The sequence below is a fragment of the Eimeria tenella genome, genomic scaffold, assembly GCF_000499545.2.
Source record: "Eimeria tenella Houghton genomic scaffold, Eth_scaff51, whole genome shotgun sequence".
Classification (NCBI taxonomy): domain Eukaryota; phylum Apicomplexa; class Conoidasida; order Eucoccidiorida; family Eimeriidae; genus Eimeria; species Eimeria tenella.
In genome coordinates, this window is record NW_013545649.1 from 216,228 (window position 1) to 235,394 (window position 19,167).

Consider the following 19,167-nt stretch of genomic DNA (forward strand, 5'->3'; position numbering starts at 1 on the left):
CCATTGGCCCGCTACAAGCACTCTAAAGAAGTGTCCCCAGAAAGGTAGGACATCCTCTGCTGGGGAGCGTGCGCTTATGCAATAGGTTCGTCTGCTTCTACGCTACTCCCACTTGGTTTCCAACGCACCTTACTGGAAACCCTGGTGGTATCCCTGAAATGTCAGTGGCGGTGTGTACAAGCCTTCTTTGACAGGCCTGTCTCTAATGCTGCCACGCTGAGCTTCTCTAGACGGCTTATTTTTTTGAAAGGAGAAATTATTGATAGAAGGATGCAAGAAGAGACGCAGAGATTTGGAGGCCACTTGTTTTTCAGCTTGGGGTTTTGGTGGTTGCTTGCCAGCCGTGTTTGCTCAACATGTCTGGCCTTCACCGCAACAGGTGAGTTGCAGTGTCTTAGTAATGTAAATTTTTCTATCTGGTGAGGATCGTTCTTTTGGTCATTCCGGCTATATAGGCTTGCTGTGGCTTGTCGTGAAACGATGCCATAAAAGAATCGTCTTTGCCCTGTGAATTTTTTCAGGTGCTTCAGCTATTTCCATACCCGATGCTTTGTGAGTGTGTTTCCTGCAGGATATATACCCCTAGCAACAACAGCGCCAACTGAGGCAAAGTTGCCAGACGCAGCCGAAGCACTTCCACCGGTTTTCGTCCAAGAGCCTAGTCGTGGAGCCTTACCTGTGTGTGACTGCACTGGACTCCATCATGGAACTGTGCACGACGCCGCATGTTCCATAGGCTTTTCTGATGAAGCCACCGACTTTTGCTTTATTCCGCCTTCCTACTGCGCAACTGTGGAATCCGGGGAGATGCTCACAGTGAATGGTAGTCGCTTGGAAGAATACTCTATACTCCTTGTTGACTGGGGGAAGACCAAGGAATCGGCAGATTACTACGAGAAGGCCCTACCTAGGGCGTCGACGCCAACATGCCGCTGCTGGCCCTTTAACGGTGTAATGGTGGCGCCGTGTGAGCAGCAGTGGCCTCCACAGGTTCGAGCCGAAGGCACAGGCGGTAGCAACACAAGTGCAGGAGATTTATCAGCTGCCTCTGAATCAATCCTTGCGGGTGGGGTACTTTCACGGCGCCAATCGGCATTGAAAAAATCATTTGTCTCTGGCGGTGATGCTCCTGACGCAGCAATTCATCGAAATTTGTTCCACACGCCTATTCAGGCCACAGGCCTCCAGCGGTTAAGCAAGTGGGCACGCCACTTGGCCGTTTGGAGACAGGCAATAACAGGAGATAGCCATAGCTCAAAAGATGTAACTGCGCCTTCAGTGAATACCACGTGTCATAAGGGCTGCGCAAGCTGCTTACAGCCTGGTCGAGATCGCTGCCTCACATGCTTCAATCAGTTGCCATATCCCTACCGGCCGTTACCGGCGGGTTCACACCCTCCTAACCCCAATAAGCTTCCCTCTGACATTTACGGCTCTAATGCTTACAAAAAGCAGTATCATGCTCACATTGCCGCTCACCGAGATGGTAGTGGTTACTGCATCCCATTGGCTTTCGGGGGCGATGCCCTTGCAGCGGCACATTCTTCATGTCTAGCTTCGGATTCATCATGCGTTAAGAAAAATGTGAGACCACTGGAGCAGCCAGAGGGCGGGTTCTTGGAACTCAATAACGGCAGTCACTGCCACGCGTCCTGCGCTGCTTGCCGTGCTGATTGCTGCCGTGGAAAGGCTGACAACTGTCTGGCGTGTACCGGGCCAAGCCGGATATTCCATTCACTCTATGGAGATGGTACAGGGCGCTGTATAGATTTAAGGCTCCCCGATGACCAAGTACAGACGACAAATCTTGTGGAAAAAGGACAAGATGAGGGAATGATGTACATGCAGCAATTAGCGAACTTCGAGGGTGAAGAAACAGGCAGCTTTTCAGCCGTCCTTCAGTCCATAATCAGTATCGCCTTTTCTAGCCCCGCTGCACCTGACACAGGGAAGCCCAAAGTCGCAGCATCGTTGGATAAGAGCAGGAATAGAAAAGGCCCATCCTTTCTTCCACGACGATCTATTTGCGACTCATTACCTCAGCGCATTGGAGATATGCCGACTCGCGCCTGGTCTCAGCTCATGTTTGTTCATGCAGACAACAACTTGGAAGAATCTGCTCTATTAGACTTGGAAGAAATGCTACATCCGTGGAGAGGCGAAGTAGTGAAACGATATGCTCGGGCCGCTATGCGAGGGCGCGGCACGCCGCCTTTGCCCGTTGGTGGATCGGCACTGAGTGGTTCCACAGCCCAAGAGGCACTAGAGGACCTGTATCTTGTCGTTCTGATTGATCGTAGCAAGCAGACCACTTCAACAGACATGGGGACAGTTCATGCATGTCCTGAGCTGGAATACTCCAGTTTAGGCCAAGGTGTCAGGCAACTACCAGGAACAAGTGAAGTCGAGCTCAATGCCCAAATGGCATTTGAGCTACTGCGAATCCATTTGCAAGACGGCAGGCGCGAATGGCTGCTCCTTCGCAGTCTTGGGGAGGTGAATTTATCACTCAATATTGCTGGCTAGGCACTTGAAACAGGCAGTGCCTCGCGCGTGGTCTTACGTAATTTCGTTCTGTCCAATCTTCCAGGTATATCTGCAGGTGCAGATGCACGTGTTTTGGTACTAAGCTGGTGCTCAAGATATTTTCGAGTCTCTGTGTACGACCCGTTGGCCTGCAAGCGACTCCACGCGTGTCCATCTTAAACGGAAAGTGCGTAAATCTGGTTCCGTAGGTTGATATGAATGACCCTGGAGTTTTAAGAACTGCTGTGACGCGACTCCTCGACATATTTCCGTCGAGGCACTACGCAGTCATCTTGTGGAATCACGGTTCGGCTTGGGCTGGGTTTGGTGATGACGAGAGCAACCCAAACAATCAGCCGATGAGCATTCATGATATCGCACTGGGACTCAAAAAGTGAGTATAGTCTTTCACGCAGTAAGCTGAAACTGGCAAGTAAGTATCTCTTTTTCTGTCAGGTCGCTGACTCATTTCTGCAGTGGCATTTCAGGAAGTAAACTAGGGAAGGTGGACCCTTCTTTTCGCCTTTCTCTCCTCGGCTTTGACGCATGCCTCATGGGTTCTTACGATGTTTTGGAAGCTCTTGCTCCAGTAACCCACTTCTTTTTAGCCAGCGAGGAGAACGAGCCGGGCCATGGATGGAATTACAGGCACGCTTCTCGCACAACTTCTGATTCATGGGAACCGCTTGTTTGAAACAAAGCGTACATGACTTAATCCAGTGCTGGATTATTTTGTGGTACTGCTCTTGATTACGTACTTTTCGTGTCAACTCTTCAATCAGGTCCATGGATCCAACTTCTCTCACCCGGAAGCCACCTCCTCCCTACAGAACGGCTACAGCATTCGAGTATGGCGCACGCTTTGTTACCAGCTATGGCCTTCACCCGCCGTCCTCCAATGCCTTGACGCTTGCTCTTATCGAAGTGAGAGCATTCAATGAGTTCAAGCAGAAGTTTGAAGAACTACTAGAGGTGCGCTCCAACTGCACAACGTTTTTTCTGTGCGTTGGATCCTCCATGATATCTGGAGTTCTTTGAGGTGGCTGTGCTGGCTGCAGTGTTTATAGAAATCTTCAGATCTAGATGGAAGTCAACAGCATCAAATAGTGTATAATTGTGGAACGGGGTTCATGGTGCGGCTGCATCCATCTTCATTCGAAGCCATAGCAGAATATCATTCTTGCCGCTTCTGTGTTGATATTGGATGCATATTAGGGTCTTTATTCCTGCGGAGGAAGCAATATAACCCGACGAGTGAGGCGCGCGCTTTCTCAAACTTTCAGCGTTAGAGGCTGCCGAATGCTGGGCTTATGCAGCTGTTATGACTTGAACGACTTTCTGGCAAATCTCTTGCAGCAGTTTGCAAGCGAGGAAAATGACTTAGGTAGAATTAGCATGCAGTCACTTGGTCATGATGACGAGCTTTCGTGGGATGACAGTAATAGTGAAATGCGAGACATAACGTACAGACGACTGCAGCATACAAATGGGCAACTGTACGCGATAAATGCCTTGGGTGCTGCCCAAAGAGCTTTGACGGATAAAGTCGTCGCGGCTCGGGTGTTCTTTAAGAGGATGGTCGTCGCTGAAGTTGGTAGCAGGGAACCAGGCAGATACGGGGGCCTGAGCATTTACTTTCCTGATCCCAACATGGCAGTGAGGCATGGCCCTAAGAAACACTCCAGGGGCTTAACTGCTCTGTCGTTTGCAGCTTTGTGTAAAAGTGCTGGAGTTACTGGCCCCACCCCAGAGTATCTGCGAATTAAGGTGCACATGCAATGCTCCTACGTTGTTCGGCCGTTGTTTGATGCGCATGCACTTGTGGAACGATAGCTGACAGGGCTAGGGGTGCTCGAATAAGCCTGTAAATTGCCTGTTGCACAGGTTAATTGCAAAACTCACCGAAGCGCAGCCAGCTGGGCCCGGCGTTACACCAGCACCATTCGTACGAAGTTTTCCTCCTTCGTTTCATCCGTGTTATCCAACCGAAAAGGTAGCGTGTGCTACGCTCCATGGGGAGGCACAGGAGATGCGGCACAAGATGCTACGGGCACGATACCACAGCATGCCGCAGAAGCACCACAATGGTTTGGCATTCTGTGCAGTAGAGTCCTCAAATCGTACCTAGACAAGCATTTAGGGGCAGCTGTGGGGATCTCTGCTGTGCTTCCAGCGACGGTGGCTTCGGCTATGATGTTTAGGGGTGAGCATTAGCCCTCTCACATGCTGCGGTTCTCTGATGGTGCTGACCACACTGGTTCATGCAGTCTGTGTCGGCTTGCATTCATGTGCTCTGCGAATGCCTTAGCTAAAGATTGCAATATCTGCAGAAGTAGGAACCAGTATGCGTGGCTGCTGATATTTTGATCTCTTGGGAAGTGCTGTTCAGCTGCAGTCTCTAAACCACGCATCTAAGTAATTTGCAACCTCCTTGAGGAGAAACACACGGTAGTTTCTTGAACATCAAAGCTGTGTTTCGCACACAGGTTTCGCAGCTAGTGTCGCGAATAACGGGAAGCCTGAAATAATTATCACAAGCACAGCCCAAGCGACAATGACGGATGCCGAAGTGAAAAGCTCAACAGTTCCCCTTACTTCCAGTGGGATGTCCGAAGAGGCTCAAAGGTTGCATGCGCGATCTAAAGCTAATCTTCCGGGAAGCAGGGCGCACGACGCTAGAGCTGAGCCATCAGACACTGCCGCTGCTCTCCGCGAATTTACAGTGGTGCAGGGGTGGTGGGACACTCAAGTTTGGATCCTGAAACAGCAGCTGCGTCTCGACGATTCTCTGAAGGACCCAAGACCCCGGAGACAAACGCACAACGGCTCGGCCAAAGACGCGGACGTAGAAGCAATTGTCGTCGCAATTCAAGATGGACCTGCATCATCCCGATTCGGAGCGGGGAGGGCAAGTCTTTCGTAGGCATACGCTACTCCAGAGATTGGCGTAATATGTTTGCCCCTCCGCCGTTTCTGTTGTGAATCTTGCATTCATAATATTTTGTCAAGATGCTGCCTGCTGACCGTTCTTCAGGGTACCACTTTCAGCTTTCCATTCCTCTTTTTTAAAGATGCACTAGCTGCTGAGTGCTTGGAAGATTCTCTTCTGCATACGGAAGCTCTGAGTGCGCCGAAAAGCCCTCAAAACTCCTTCGAATCAAGGTCAACGGCAGGGCAGGCAAAAGCGCGCATGCTTCCAGCGGATCTTGCAGGTTTCAAAAAGCGCAGCCTGCAAGAACTTAGCAGCTCTCCTGTCGAAGATATGAATAAGCAGGAAGCTTCCGTGAAGCGCCACATTTTGTCTTCTGTGGTTCTTCCACTAGCTACGCCATCAGAGGACTTTCAAATAGTTCATGACGTAAGAGCTAACTCGCAGGAGCAAGCATCAAGCAGCTCTTTGCAAGCCTCTTCATCGGATTTGCGCGGCAGCCAAAAGCCCAAATTCGACGCCGAGTTGCAGGAGAAAGATGATGATGTCTCTAAAGTTCCTCAGCCGCGTCAACTATCTAGCGTGCGAGCTGGGGCCGCGTCTTGGTTGCTTCACGAGCGCCTAGGAAGGGAACCACAGAGGCACGTCGACAAAAAGCGGCAGTGTGGGGCAAGGGCTTACCTGTTGGCAGAGTGGGATGAGAATCGGAGGGATTCCAGTGAACTGGTGAGAAATAACTCACTGCCTTCCTTATTGCCCCCCTGAGCTCTTGAAAGCTTGCAGCATTTTCTTACAAATGATTCATTTGGGACAACATATGTTTGATGGCGGGGCACCGCCTCTATTTCTTGCCCTGCCTGCACATTCTGGTGGAAACTTGCAAGATGATGGTGATGCACGCAGGTCCTCTACGTGGTAGAGGACGAACAAGCAACGGAGTGGCCTCGCTCAAAAGGAGGGCTGCTGCGTCCCATCGAGCACCGCCTCCGGAGGACAACAGTTTTTCAGCAATACTTCGAACAGGCTCCTTCGTCTATTCCGAATGCAGTAGGTGCCCTGTTCGTGCTGCTGAGGGAGATTAGTAACTGAGGTTATCCCGCCGACTGTTCTCGCGGGCTTGAAGCATTTTCAAGAAAAGGGAGAAGCTGTCGCCTACGCAGAGCAGTCCTTCTTCTTTGCTTGTTCAGAGAGGTGGAAGCCCCAGGAACAAAGGCACTTCACAGTCTGGGATAAGTACGAATGCTGCATATCAACCACGCAGTAGCGCAACAGGGCATCAGACGGGCTTTTCGTCAGGCCATGGAGATGCTAGATTTTCGGAAAGCCTGTCGTTTACCAGAGCAGCCGGCAGTCAGCATGAAGCCTTCTGGGGCCAACAAGCTGACCAAGGGTCCGAAGAAAACGTTGCGGCTGTTGTGCTTGAGGAATCTCTTGGAGAGGCCACCTTCTTCTGGAACGTAGAGTCCGAAGTGGACAAACTTGTTCTCCAGCCACGTAGCATTTCCTCATTGCTTCGCGAGCGGCGCTCCAAAATGAACGTTGAAGGAAGTCAAGTGCTGGAAAACACGGAAAGAGTATGAGCTCTTCCCACTGGCACATTGGTTAGAGTTCACTTGCCCAGACTCGAAGGCTAGAGTGAAAGTGGCCCATGAACGAACCAGCAAACAGCCTAGAAAAACCCACTATATTTGCGTTGTGTGCAGCCTGTTGTGGGTTTCATCGCACAAGATCTCTTTGACCAAAGGGCTGTGGCAGCAAGTGCAGTGCCGTTGACCGAACGGCAAAGTCCTTCCTTTCCTCAGAGCCTCTGGGAATCCATAGAGCAAACGTTCGGCTTCGGAGACTATGCTCAAGAAACATTACAAGCCTCAAATGCCCTGCCATCTTCTTCCACGTGCCAGCCCTACTGGCTAGGAGACGGCATCTGTGACGAGATATGCGACACAGCCGCGTACGCAACCTATCAATGGGCTGCCAAAATGTGCAGCAATCGTGGCCCCCTGGCACCTTTTTCCTTGAGTATATATGCACAGGGGAGGGCTCAAGGGGCAGTCTGCTCCTGTAATTTGCTGCATTAGGTATGAATTTGATGGAGGAGACTGCGTACACCTAAATGCTGCAGCGGAAGACCTCCTGGAGCAGCAGGAAGTGAGGAGCGCAATTCACTTTGCCTACACTCCAAATGAATTATGGTGTTTTTAGTTCTTTTAGAAGGGTGCCCTCAAAATGAAGCTTTTAAAGTGTATACTGCTTGCTTACTACTGTTTGCGCCCAACGTGTCCTGTTTGAACGTAGCCAAAAGGCGCTTGCGTGGGCAACAGATGCTCTGAAATAGCTCTCTGTGAAGCCTACGAAGACACATCTGATGAAGGAAGAGGGCAGCATCTCGAGAGCCACATCAAAACAAAGCCTCATTCAGAGAACTCTGAAGGAAAGGAGGCGGAGGGAATGCCCGTCAGATCAGAACCTCAGGCAAGACGCGGTTTACTAGTTGTGCACCGGCGTGGGTCAATATCCATTAGTAGTGGCTGCTGCTTTTTAGCCAAACAGACTAAGCACGTGAAAGCAATGAAACGTAACATAAATTTAGAGCGCGAGGCCGCAAGTTGGTATTTGGAAAGACGAGATGAATATGTTCGACTTTGTTCTCCGGATGTCGACTGAATTAGTAAAAGCGAGAGGCAGCAGCGTTGATGATTCCTGTCCTCTGCAAGTGTTTTGCACATTTTCAGGAAACGCCATTAGTGGCAACTATTTGGGAGGGTCCGAGAGGACGTTACGTCTGCAGGTAACTTGGAAAATGATTATATCAGATTTCTCACACTGGGACGCAATGTGGATGAACACTAGCGGCTTATCGAGTCAAAGGCAAACATCTGCATCACTATAATGTATTTGGGTAGAATCTCTGATGCAAGAGGTGTTCTTGGAGCTAGCTTTGAATTTCCCCTTTGCAGTTTTTGCCTGAGCGCCCGCGCAGGTGCCCAAAGGGCTACACTGGAGATGGGACCTCTTGCGAAGATATCGACGAGTGTAAGGTCTTCGAGGAAGCAGTCTGCCACGCCAAGGCCATATGCATCAACACCAAGGGCAGTTACAGGTGCCTATGCAAGGTGGGCGCGCCAACTCAGCTCCTCTGCCATCTTATTCCCATAACCAGCAAAGACTAATGCTTCTTATTCTGACACAAAAAGCAAAGCGTAATGTTTTTCACTCTGGTAGAAATATCACAGAATAACGTGTGCCCCTGCTAAATCCTTTCGTGAAGGTGAAAGTTCCAATCGAACCTTGTGGATCGAACACAGCCAGTTTCAACGCACAAAACGACGGCCAAGTTCCAAATATTTTGTCTCGTTTGTGTGTTGATTTTGCGTGCATGCCAGCCTGGATACACCGGCGACGGCAGAGATGTCTGCATGTACGTTCTGTCTTCACTCGAAGCTTGAAACTCCCACATGAAACGAATCAACTTGTGAACAAACATTAGACAGCACTGAATTCTTTTCAATGTTTTCTGTAAAAGTACTAACATTTTCAGTCTAGCCCGAACAACGAACGTTTTCAAGAAGCAAATTCTGCATCGTCTATGGATTTGCGCAGCTTTGGATCCTCCTCGTTCCTTTGCAAGCTAGGTATTGTCAGAATGAATTTACTTCATGCGTAAGCAGCTGGATAGTCAAGAAGTGAGTTTCAAGCGCTGCGATGTGTGTTCAGGCCCAGCAACCAGAGCTACAGGTAAGGTGAGAGTGCAGCTTTTGCTTTCAGCAAGAAGTAGGGCGTTCACTATCTGGCTGAGCAAGCCTTCTTTTGCTCTATAGTGCACCATTACTTTGTACTGGTCTCTAGTCCTAATGCTTGCCTGCGGAGATCCTTTTTGTTGCGGCTTGTGGCAGCGTCCGCGAGCCTCTTTGCGTAGACTCGAACAACCGCCCTCTGTGTCCTCCTACACTTCACTGCCTAGCTGACGGGTCGTGTGGCTGTCGGGAGGGTTACACGATGGATAAGTAAGGTTTTCAGATTCGCGATCAGGGAGAAAAGGCTGTTCGAAGTGCTCTCCAGCGCACAAGCATAAAAATTGTAGAAAGGAGAAGCGCCGCCATAGTGCAAATGCATTTATAAAGGTTTTACTCCTTCGTTGCGTGTATCTTTGCCAGCGGAAGTTGCATCGATATCGACGAGTGCTCTTCCGGACTCGCAAGCTGCGCCTCTCCCTCCATCGCAACTTGTGTTAACACAAGTGGGGGATATTTCTGCAGTTGTGTTGATGGGTATGAAGGTGATGGGCGCCAGTGCGTCGCCAGCCCCTCCACAGCTGAGGCAGAAATTTCTATTGCTATGGACTACCATAAAACAGTTGCTGCTGCGGGAGGTATCCAACTGCTTAAAGAAGCACTGATTGACGCAATCTTGCAGGTACGTTTGCCCGGCCGCAAGCCTGTTTAAGGCAGGGCGGGTTAGGGTTTACGATGTAGGATTTTGCGGTTCATGCTTAAAAGCTTAGATTTCAGGTTTTAGCGTCTACAGTTAAGGGCTTGAGAATTTCATAAGTGAGAGCTCCAGGGCTGTACCCGTCACTTCCCTTGTTCAGGGGGCACATTCAGGTTCTTGTAGTGTCAGAGTCAGCCCCACACTAGGAAACGGGAATTTTCGAAACCAGATCAACGCGAAAAAACCAATTAGAATCAACAACGTGGGGAAGCCGATTACGTCAGGCAAAATATGTCCAGCGCAAATGCAACATGAACCTGTCTTCTGCTTTTTCATGCTTTTCCGCTCAGGCAATCCCAGGGCTGGGCGACAGGAAACGCATTGAAGTCTTGAGTATTTACGAAGGAAGCATCAATGCTGTTCTTCGGATTCATCCTCCGGTGGCGGATGGACCAGCCTCCTCTGAAGGATCAGATAGCCCCCGGCAGCTCACAGCGGCTGAAGCTCTGCTAGCTCTCCAGGAGCAGCTCGAGGAACCACTTTCAGTCCTCAGGACAGGACCTTTTGGGGAATACGCTGCATACGCTACAATAGGTGCGTTGACACGCAAATGCGTCGCTCCAGGAACAGATATGTGAAGAGACCAGTCATTTCTTGTTGTTCATTTCCCTGAAGCCACCAGAAAGCATTTCCTATGTGCCATGTGTGACTTTGCCGCAGAGCGGTATACCTTCCTAGATCGTTCATCAGCCAACACGAACTTTGACTTGCTTGCGTTTTTAACTGACTGGCTGCCGGAGTGGCTGAAAGACTCTGTACCGAGAGAATTACTCGCTGCATTAGAGTTACTGTTGCTCTTAATATGCATTGCCGTCGTGGGCTTGGGTCTAAGACGCGCAATAAAAAGGTAGGCTTTCCCTTCGATCGCATTTCAGCTCTACATGCTACCACGTGATATTTTAGCTCAGCTTCATGAAACTTGCGTTCTCGTTCAGTAGCTGCGGCACAGTTTCGCACTACTAATCTTCTGCCCCGTATCTATTAGATCAATAGAACTGCTTGCTACAAGTTCGTGTTGCGGAAGCTTTTAGCAGTTCTGTGCTGCGCTGTTTGTATCCTCCTGCCGATAGGTCCAGGAGAGGGTCAGCAACTCCTGCTGCGCGGCATCGGGTCAGGCCCCGACGTGGTTCCTAATCTCCTCTTAATGTGTTTCAAAGCCGCTTCTTTAGGAGCTCCTGCAGCTGCCGCTAGTACAGAGTAACGCTGTAGAGCAGAAACTGCAGCCGGGACGTACAGCCCATGCAGTTGCATAGCGCTTATCGTTTAACTTCAAAGGTAAGCTGGAGATTCGCACTGAACAGGTAAGCTGCGTATGCCGGACCCACTTTACTGTTGCAAGCCGCGCGTATGAGAGCCGCAACGCTCTCAAACCGCTGCCTTACAGGCTCTGAGGCTAGGACGCTGTTCTTGTTCCTCCTGTGAAACTCGGTGCCAAGCTCGCACGTTCTGTAGTGAGAAGAGCCCCATGGATGCTCCAGTGCAAGTCTTGTCACTCATGAACATTCCTAATTCCGTCTATCAATGTGTCATTTGACAGTTAACTACCCTGAAGAAGCAGTCGCTTTAATCATGGTAGCAGTCGAAGACGGACAAGCTCAGTCATGAATTCGAACATAAGGGCTGAGTTAATGGTTCAGTCAAAGTTGCTGGTAAAGAGTCTGAGTGTGTAGTTTAGCAGTTACAGATTACTTTGTACAGTTGCTGCCCAAGCAGTGGTTGCTGCTTTAGCCATGCCGCCTTCCCGTCAATAAGGGGCCCACTCGGCAGCAATATTAGTACTTCGTTTGTATCTAAATAGTTTCAGCTGCCTTTTTGGAATATTCCAATGAAAGATGAGCATTCATGCGGTGAGCGTTTGCTCTCCAGTGGCTGGCAAGGCGACACCGAACGGCACCAGCTGCCTTTGCCGCCAGAATCATTCTTCTTTAAAGAGTGAACAAAATCCATAATGCATGATATAAAAGCACTATTCCGAGTTACACGTAGCTTCAACAGCTACTTTAAGTTGCTGCCGATGGAACCTTCGAACAGCAGCGGGTCTGCCAACACCAGGCTTCTTGAACGCATGCCTGCTGCACGCCGCGGCACAGTCTGTTTCGCGATGAATAAACAGCCAAGATTAAAAAGTATATTTTACAGATTTATTCAAGACGTGTTCGATGGAAGTGTGCAGTAGAGGGGGTCTGTTCTGTGTAGCCTCGTGGGGAGGCAGCTGCGTAGCGTGAGGAATGTTTTCCAGTTTTGTCTTGCGGCTTTGGCGGGAAACGCGGTCGAATAGTGGGATTTCCTTCGCGTTTTCAACTCCAATGCCATTGTGACAGCGTCATTCAGGAAGCATTCCCGACGATCACCTCAGCGGTCTGCGCTCGAGGTGTTCAAGGGTTTTCAGTGTCTTGCACTGCACCCGCGTGGGGCGAACGGAGCAGCACATGTCCAAATCCGGATCATGCAATGCGAGCAGCAGCAGCGAGCTTCCTAAGAACCTGCGGACTGGACTTAGAAGGCACCAGCAGCGCGAGCTGTGCAGCAGCTAGCGGCGACGAAGATGCCGGCGGATCCGCAGGGAAGCAGCTCGCAGTGGACTTGGGCTGAAAGCCACGGAACTTCTGCTCCTTGGAAACCCCTAGGAGAGTCCGAGACGAAGCTTCTAGACCATGCTTACCGCGAGTCTTGGGGCCGCCTCGAGCTCGACATAGAGGGAAAGCCGTACGTCATAGATCCTTTTTTTCTGGATGCAGAGGCGCATTTTGCGGCGCCGCTGCACAGCGACGCAGAGCCCGGAATATTCATAGCGCGGGCCTTTGGCTCTGCTGCTCAGCAGCTCTTTGCCGCTCCGCATGCCCAGGAGCCCAGCAGCAGCAGCAGCAGCAGCAGCTGTTCCGCTGCGGCCGCGGAGAGCCGCTGCCCACAAACTGCTGCAGCGTCGCAGCCCGCAGTGCGCCGGCGCTCCTCCTTCTGCTGGAACGCAGCAAGCTGCTGCAGCTCAGCAGATCGGCAGCAGCGGCTCCGAAGCCAACCCCACGTACGGTGCCTCCCCGAGCTGCTGCTGCGGAGCTGCAAATGCATTATTTGGCCTATTTGGACCTTTTTATTCTTCAAATATGTCGATTTGAAGCTCTTAAATGCTTCAAAACTGCTTAATCGAGGCCTCAGATCGGTCTGCTGCCGCTGCCGTCGTGTTCTGAAATTCAGGAAACTACAGATGCTGAGGGCTTCCAGCTCGTGCTTCCCAGGCGCCACAGAGGCCGCCGAGAAAGTGAGGTTTTGCAAATAAAGAAATCTCAAGAAATGTTATTTCCTCTTGGGAATTTTATTTGCTCTTTCCCGGTGCTGGCCTGAAAGAGGTGTTCGTTTTGCACTGAAATGTGTCTAAACAAGTAAATATATACGTACATGTATGCATATACATATGTATATTGAAATACATGCGCATATATGCATATATATCCATATATATCCATATATATATATGTGTGTGTGTGTACAAATCTATTTGCCGGTGTTGTGTGCATGCATGAATTTGGCAGCATTAGCTAGTTGCACATGTTTCCCTAGCTAATTGTACATGTTTCTAAAGTATTATCTGCATGTGTTTGCCTCTGACTGCATGCAATATTCGCCGCTGCGGCTTTTTAGGCCATGGGGCCTCCACTGCGGACTGTGGGGCCCCGCGGGACTCCGTCGCTCGTTGGCGGGCCTTTCCCAAAGTTGATCTTGCGGTGAGGATTTTTCTCCCCAGCTGCAGCAGCAGACCAGTTGCTGCAGCAAAGCCTTTGCAAAGCTTTGTTGGTTTTACTGCCTTTCTTTTTAGCCCCCCATGCTGCACTGAGAGGCCAAGCCCCAGCGGCTGCAAGCACCCGCAGAGCCCCGAAACGTCTGCATGCATGCATGTATGCATGCGTGCTTGCATGCATGCATGTATGCGCGCATGGACATGCATGTGCAAGCGCGTGAACACTTGTGCAAGCGTGTGCATGCATGTGCATGCATGTACTATCCACATGCATATCATGCATGTGCATGCATGTACGCATGCTTGCGTGCATGCATGCATGCATGCATGCATGCATGCATGTGCATGCGGGACAGTGCACAGTGGCGCTGCAGGCCTGCGACGACTACCACCTGGTTCGGCAGGTGCTGATTGACGGAGTGGACACGGCGCTGCAGCACGGGGGCCGACGGCGGCTTTCTCCTGCGGGCATTGGCATAGCAGTGGCGCACTTTGCGGAGCTTTCTTTTCCCGTCAGGGTAAGCCTGCTGCTGCAGCGCTTGCCGGCGAGCAGCAGCAGCAGCTGCTGCTTGCGCAGCTGCTGGAGCAGCAGCTCGGGAGCCGTCGCTGCGGACCCGCGCAGGCGCTGCTGCTGAGCTTTCTGCATGCAGCAGCAGCACCCACGCCACGAAATCCACTGGACCTGCAGGCCCTGCGTTTCCATCCTGCGGCCCCCCGCCCGCAGCAGGGGGCCGTCTGCTGCAGCAGCAGCAGCAGCAGCAGCAGCAGTTGCTGCGCTTTCGCCGGCCTCTGTCTGAGCCGTTGTGCAGGTCGTGGTCCCCCACTGGCTCGCACTTTGCCACAGAGAGCACTCTGACCTCTTCACCGAGTCCCCCGAAAGCCTTCTGGAGGTTAGACTCTGCAGCCAGAGCCCTCGCGCTGCTGCTGCCAGGCCTCAGCTGCCCCCTTGTACTTGTCTTCTTCAGGCTCCTGAAAAGGAACAAGTTGTCCTTTTTGAGGGCCTGAAGAAGACAAATGTCTCTCAAGCTTATTTCAAAATCGGAATTTTTCTTCTTCAGGCCCTCAAAAAGGACGACTTGCTGATAGTTCTGCCTGACACTGGCAAGGCCAGCTGGTACCCCAGCAGGTCTCGGCTGAAGAATGCCTTGGGTAAGTCCAGACTTCGCTCATACATATTTCTCGAGCCACGCACTCGAGTCTCAGCCCCCAAGGTCTCTGCAGCTTTTCTTTTAATTTGCACCATTTGATGCATGCACTTGCATGCATCAAACGCATGCAACAGAGGCACCGTTCCGTATTCGATGAAGTTCTGCATGCAGATGCCGAATACACCGTCGAGCTGTGCAAGACATTCAATGCCGTCTACTGCTCGAACGATTTCAACCAGTTTCTGCACCTTCTGGTAGGCTCTTGTGGTGTTTAAATTATCAAATGACTAAATTAAATCCACGTGAAGACCAACACGCAACTAGAGTGTTCCGTCTTCACGCAGGATGGCTCTGCTTCTGGCTACAACGACTACCTGTACATGGCGGCTCGTTCCTGCCTGTTTGCGTTTGACGGCGACGACTTTTACCACATTTTGGACTCTCTCGGTGAGAAATCAGCGCAGATAAATTCATCTATCCAAAACTTCACTGGCTTAAGTGCTGCTAGCTTCTCGCGTGCGGCTCAGCTGAGATCGGGCGTCTTCTGCATACACTGACCATCTGAACGAGCCGCTAGGCACTAAGAGGAATCCCACTGATCACTGAAACAACTCTTGAAATGATAATCGGCTACTGTATCTGCTGTTGGCACCCGGCAGGGCGAGGCAAGTTCGTCGACACGCTCTTCCTCCGCAATAAAACGAATTGAATTGACCTGGCGAGCGCCGCCTGGGAACTGACGGCGTTCACCCGCGATCTGTGGTTGAAAAGATCAGCAAAAGCCATTGCTCAGCAAAACCCATTGAGAAATGACCCGCAGACTCCTTAGCATCTCCTAGCTGTACACATATCTGCACTGACTCGCCACAGCAGGACAAGCAGAGCCCGCAGACCCGGCAAACGGGGCTGTGCATAATAGGCAGCTCCCAGCGAAGCCCTTCCTGCTTCTCCTCTGCAACAAGGGCCTTTGCGGCACTTGAACATAACTGGCATGACGGAAGCACAAGCTGCAGCGCCCTGCACCTACTGAGGCGGAGAGCTGCTGCAGTGAGCGCCGCTGCGCCCAGGCGCTTCTTGAACCCCCAGAATCCCACGTGCCCATCGACGTCCATAAGATCCGCCTCCGTTCCTCTTTACAAGGCTTTCACTGAAAATAAAAAGTAAAAGTATAAATGACACGCGAGATCGCTTTCCTCGACTCAAACTTCCGCAGCTGCTGCCTGAAAGCTGCACAGCTGCAGCGACAGCCCGCAGTCCCAGCAGCTCTCGAAAGGCTCTTACCGTAGAGCGAAATGACAGTTGTCGCTGGCACGCCGGGCCTGTGTCCCATCCGGATGACTTTGTAGGGGTCTGCATGCAAAAAGCCTCGCAAATCCCAATTTTTTTCGATTGCACTCAGCAACAGCCGCCATCAGCAGCCGGGAAGAGCCAAAGTTGCCTCACTGGATTGACTTGCAGCTCGTTGAACCAGACTTTCGATTCCGGTCTCCAACTCCATGCGGAAAGAGTCCAAATCCTGAACAAGAAGCAGCGCTGCAGGAAACCCTGACTGAGGAACTGCGAACTCTGTTTGCTGATCACCGCAAAAAAACCAATTCGACAATTCAAATTCTTCTTTGGTTCAAACGCACTTCAAAGTCTTCCGTCAGAATGGGAATAGCTTCGTCGAAACCCTCCTGAGAAACGCGTTTCGCAGCTCGTAGTGGAAAATCTCAGAAGCAAGAAGCAAACAACTTTTCCGAACTCCCCTTCCCCGAGATAAACATTAATAGACACTTGTGCTTCACTTGGGTGGAAAATCGCAAAAGAAAGAAGCAGCAAATGACTTTTCTAAAACTTCCTTTCCCGAGATATGCAGCGCCAGGCACTCACAGGCTGGTTCAACACAACGGCGACATCCGCGGTGGGGAGGTGGCATAAAACAACACCTAAAAACAGCAACAAAGACACAAAGTTCGTCCAGGTTTTGCATTTGGAATTGCCTTAACACGAAATTGCAAAATAGATATCTCGGGTTGAAATTAAAAAATGGAACTCTCGGTTTCTCAACAGTGCCTGCGCCCCTGCACTGTCTCACCCCGCCCAGTCTTCAAAATTGTTTCGATTTCTTCAGACGCCTCCTCCTGCAATGCAACAAAAACCTCCGCAAAAAAGCAAAAGTTGCGAAGACGGCGATACCACTGCCGTTCCACTTCGCAGAAAAAAGCTTTCCAAACACTTTTCAAAAGCTGGAATGAAATTACGGACCACAGAGCCGACTGTCACTTCCTTCCTCAGCTCTCTGGTGGGTCTTTTGGCCTTCGATCCTCGCGGCAGAGCACGCAGTGGGCTGTACTGGTCCTCCCTGGCCACTGAAAAGCAGCAAAAAGCAAAGAGAAAGGAAGCCATAGGAGGGTTGGAAGCCATGAGGGCAAAGGTGGACTTTCTCATCAAGTAAACTTCGCGAGCAGACTTACACTGCAGCAGGAACTTCCCGTACCCTTCAAGGTTGACCACCTTGAACGGGTTGTGTTCTGCAAAACGCGCAAACCCCGCGGAAACACAAACTGAACTGTCTGCATGCCCAGGCCTTTCACTGCGCATATGGCTTCAATTAATTGATTTTAGATAATGTTTAACAGCACTTCAGCAGCAGTTGAACAACGCCGCGATCAGCTGCTCACCGGTTCCCTCTAGCTCCCTCGCCGGCACCTTCTGCAGAGCCTCTTCGATATATCCCGCGGCCACCGGAGAAAACTCTTTCTGCGACTCGCAGCAAACACGAAAAGGAGAATCCAGTGAGACAAATGCTTCTTTAAAGAAAGCCAGGTTCAGAAAATTCAAAATTCAAGAAAGAAAGCCTTACCCGCAGCGGCCCCAGGGGGTGCGAGTTCAGTTCGTCTTCGGACAGCCACGGGTCCTACGCAGAAAGGAATATCAGTCTAAGTCTCATTCACTTTTTCAAAATGCAGAAACTTCTAAACTGCAAAAACTTCAAATTGACACGCGGAAAGCTGGAAGTTTCTGTGCGCGAAAGTCCTACAGGAACTGCCGTGATCAGAAAGGTGTCGAATTTCCCCGGATGACTGCTCGACGGCCTCCTGAACTCCATTGTTCCTGAAGATCGCAAACAATTTCGAAATAAAAGGTTTAAATTGCACTTGTTTTTTTTTCTGTTTCCACTTTTTCGCCATTTCTCTCTCCAGCTATTCTGAATTCCCTGCAGACCCGCCCCCAAACTCACCGCCGTAAACCACTATGTTCTCGAATATTGCAACTGTGTCCTGTGCAGACCAAACATCAGAACAAGAAAAGAAAAACTTCTTCAATTCCTTCTTTTCAAATAATTCGATTATTCAACTTTGCATGCACTGGAGTTGCAAAATGTCGAAATCTGCAAATGCGGAATTTCTGCACAGGGGCTTCCTGCCCACCGTTTCAGCGAACGAAGTGGGGGAATTGTACCCAGGAGCAGCAGCAGCAGCAGCAGCAGCGGATTGAGCAGCAGAGCCGTCTTTCCAGCGCCGTGACCACTGGACCACATTTTGCGGAAGCTCGAAGTCCTGCTGCTGCGGCTTTGCGTCTCGGAGTTGCTTGGGAAGTTCCCAATCGCCGAACTCCCCGCTGGAGTCTTCTGCTTCTTCATCTGCATCTAAATCTTCTTCTTCTTCTTCCTCTTCTTCTTCTTCTTCTTCTTCTTCTTCTGAACTTTCGTCTTCATCGTAATTTGAATTCAAGTCTGCTTCGGAATCGGAGTTGAAGTCCTCCTCGGTCTCGCGGCTGCTGCTGCTGCTACTGCGCAGCCGCTTGCGCCGCAGCAAGTAGCACGTCAGCACGGCGAAGAGCACTGCAGCAGCAGCAGCAGCAGCAGCAGCACCCTGCGCCTTCGCACGTGAAGACGGCGGGTACAGCACTTGGCCCCGCACGCTGCCTTCGTACTGAACAGCAGGGGCTTCTCCGCGGATGTCCACGTTGAACCACAAGTCCAGCGTGTCTTCTTGTCCCGCCATTCCCGCGGGTTTGCTGCTGCTGCAGCAGCTGCTGCAGCAAACCGCCTCGGGCCACGCAGCCGCCTGCCGCTGCTCCGCGCCTCGCCAGCGAGGGTTTAGGGTTTGCGTTTGGCTCCGCCGCGGCGCGCGCGCCAGACCAGGCGGGCACGCGGGGGAGGAACTAGGGTTTAGGGTTTAGGGTTTAGGGGTAGGGGTTTGCAGCCACAGGCAGGCACGCCGCCCGCCTTCGGCTGCAGAGCGCTGCTGCGCGGCTCCCCACGCGGGCTGCTGCAGTTGGAGGGAGAGAAATGGAACTTTCAGAGAGAAGAATTGGACTTGTTCATTTGATGTTTGCAAAATGGCGGAAAAACAAAA

The 19,167-nt window shown here is 51.1% G+C and overlaps 3 protein-coding genes across 3 annotated transcripts; 2 read left to right on the forward strand and 1 right to left on the reverse strand.

Moving 5' to 3' along the window:
- Positions 1 to 270: 270 nt before the first annotated feature.
- On the forward strand, positions 271 to 11,144 carry ETH_00028250 (Calcium binding egf domain containing protein, related; the record flags this gene model as incomplete). The annotated part of the gene is made up of 18 exons (XM_013380324.1): positions 271 to 379; positions 572 to 2,496; positions 2,736 to 2,920; positions 3,309 to 3,498; positions 3,742 to 4,182; positions 4,411 to 4,729; positions 5,013 to 5,445; positions 5,536 to 6,181; positions 6,359 to 6,502; positions 6,643 to 7,029; positions 7,159 to 7,406; positions 7,534 to 7,603; positions 8,188 to 8,243; positions 8,436 to 8,555; positions 9,170 to 9,190; positions 9,610 to 9,868; positions 10,234 to 10,477; positions 11,014 to 11,144. The coding sequence occupies 18 exons, from the start codon at positions 271 to 273 to the stop codon at positions 11,142 to 11,144; spliced, it is 5,928 nt and encodes a 1,975-aa protein (XP_013235778.1).
- A 1,344-nt stretch (positions 11,145 to 12,488) lies between these two features.
- On the forward strand, positions 12,489 to 15,533 carry ETH_00028255 (uncharacterized protein; the record flags this gene model as incomplete). Its single annotated transcript, XM_013380325.1, has 9 exons — positions 12,489 to 12,965; positions 13,136 to 13,199; positions 13,580 to 13,662; positions 14,051 to 14,194; positions 14,486 to 14,566; positions 14,642 to 14,825; positions 14,996 to 15,078; positions 15,169 to 15,271; positions 15,484 to 15,533. The coding sequence occupies 9 exons, from the start codon at positions 12,489 to 12,491 to the stop codon at positions 15,531 to 15,533; spliced, it is 1,269 nt and encodes a 422-aa protein (XP_013235779.1).
- A 37-nt stretch (positions 15,534 to 15,570) lies between these two features.
- ETH_00028260 (uncharacterized protein) lies at positions 15,571 to 18,813 on the reverse strand (the record flags this gene model as incomplete). The annotated part of the gene is made up of 13 exons (XM_013380326.1): positions 15,571 to 15,953; positions 16,106 to 16,174; positions 16,268 to 16,340; positions 16,456 to 16,500; positions 16,697 to 16,752; positions 16,902 to 16,947; positions 17,072 to 17,175; positions 17,281 to 17,337; positions 17,488 to 17,566; positions 17,670 to 17,723; positions 17,847 to 17,920; positions 18,048 to 18,087; positions 18,238 to 18,813. The coding sequence occupies 13 exons, from the start codon at positions 18,811 to 18,813 to the stop codon at positions 15,571 to 15,573; spliced, it is 1,656 nt and encodes a 551-aa protein (XP_013235780.1).
- Positions 18,814 to 19,167: the final 354 nt, after the last annotated feature.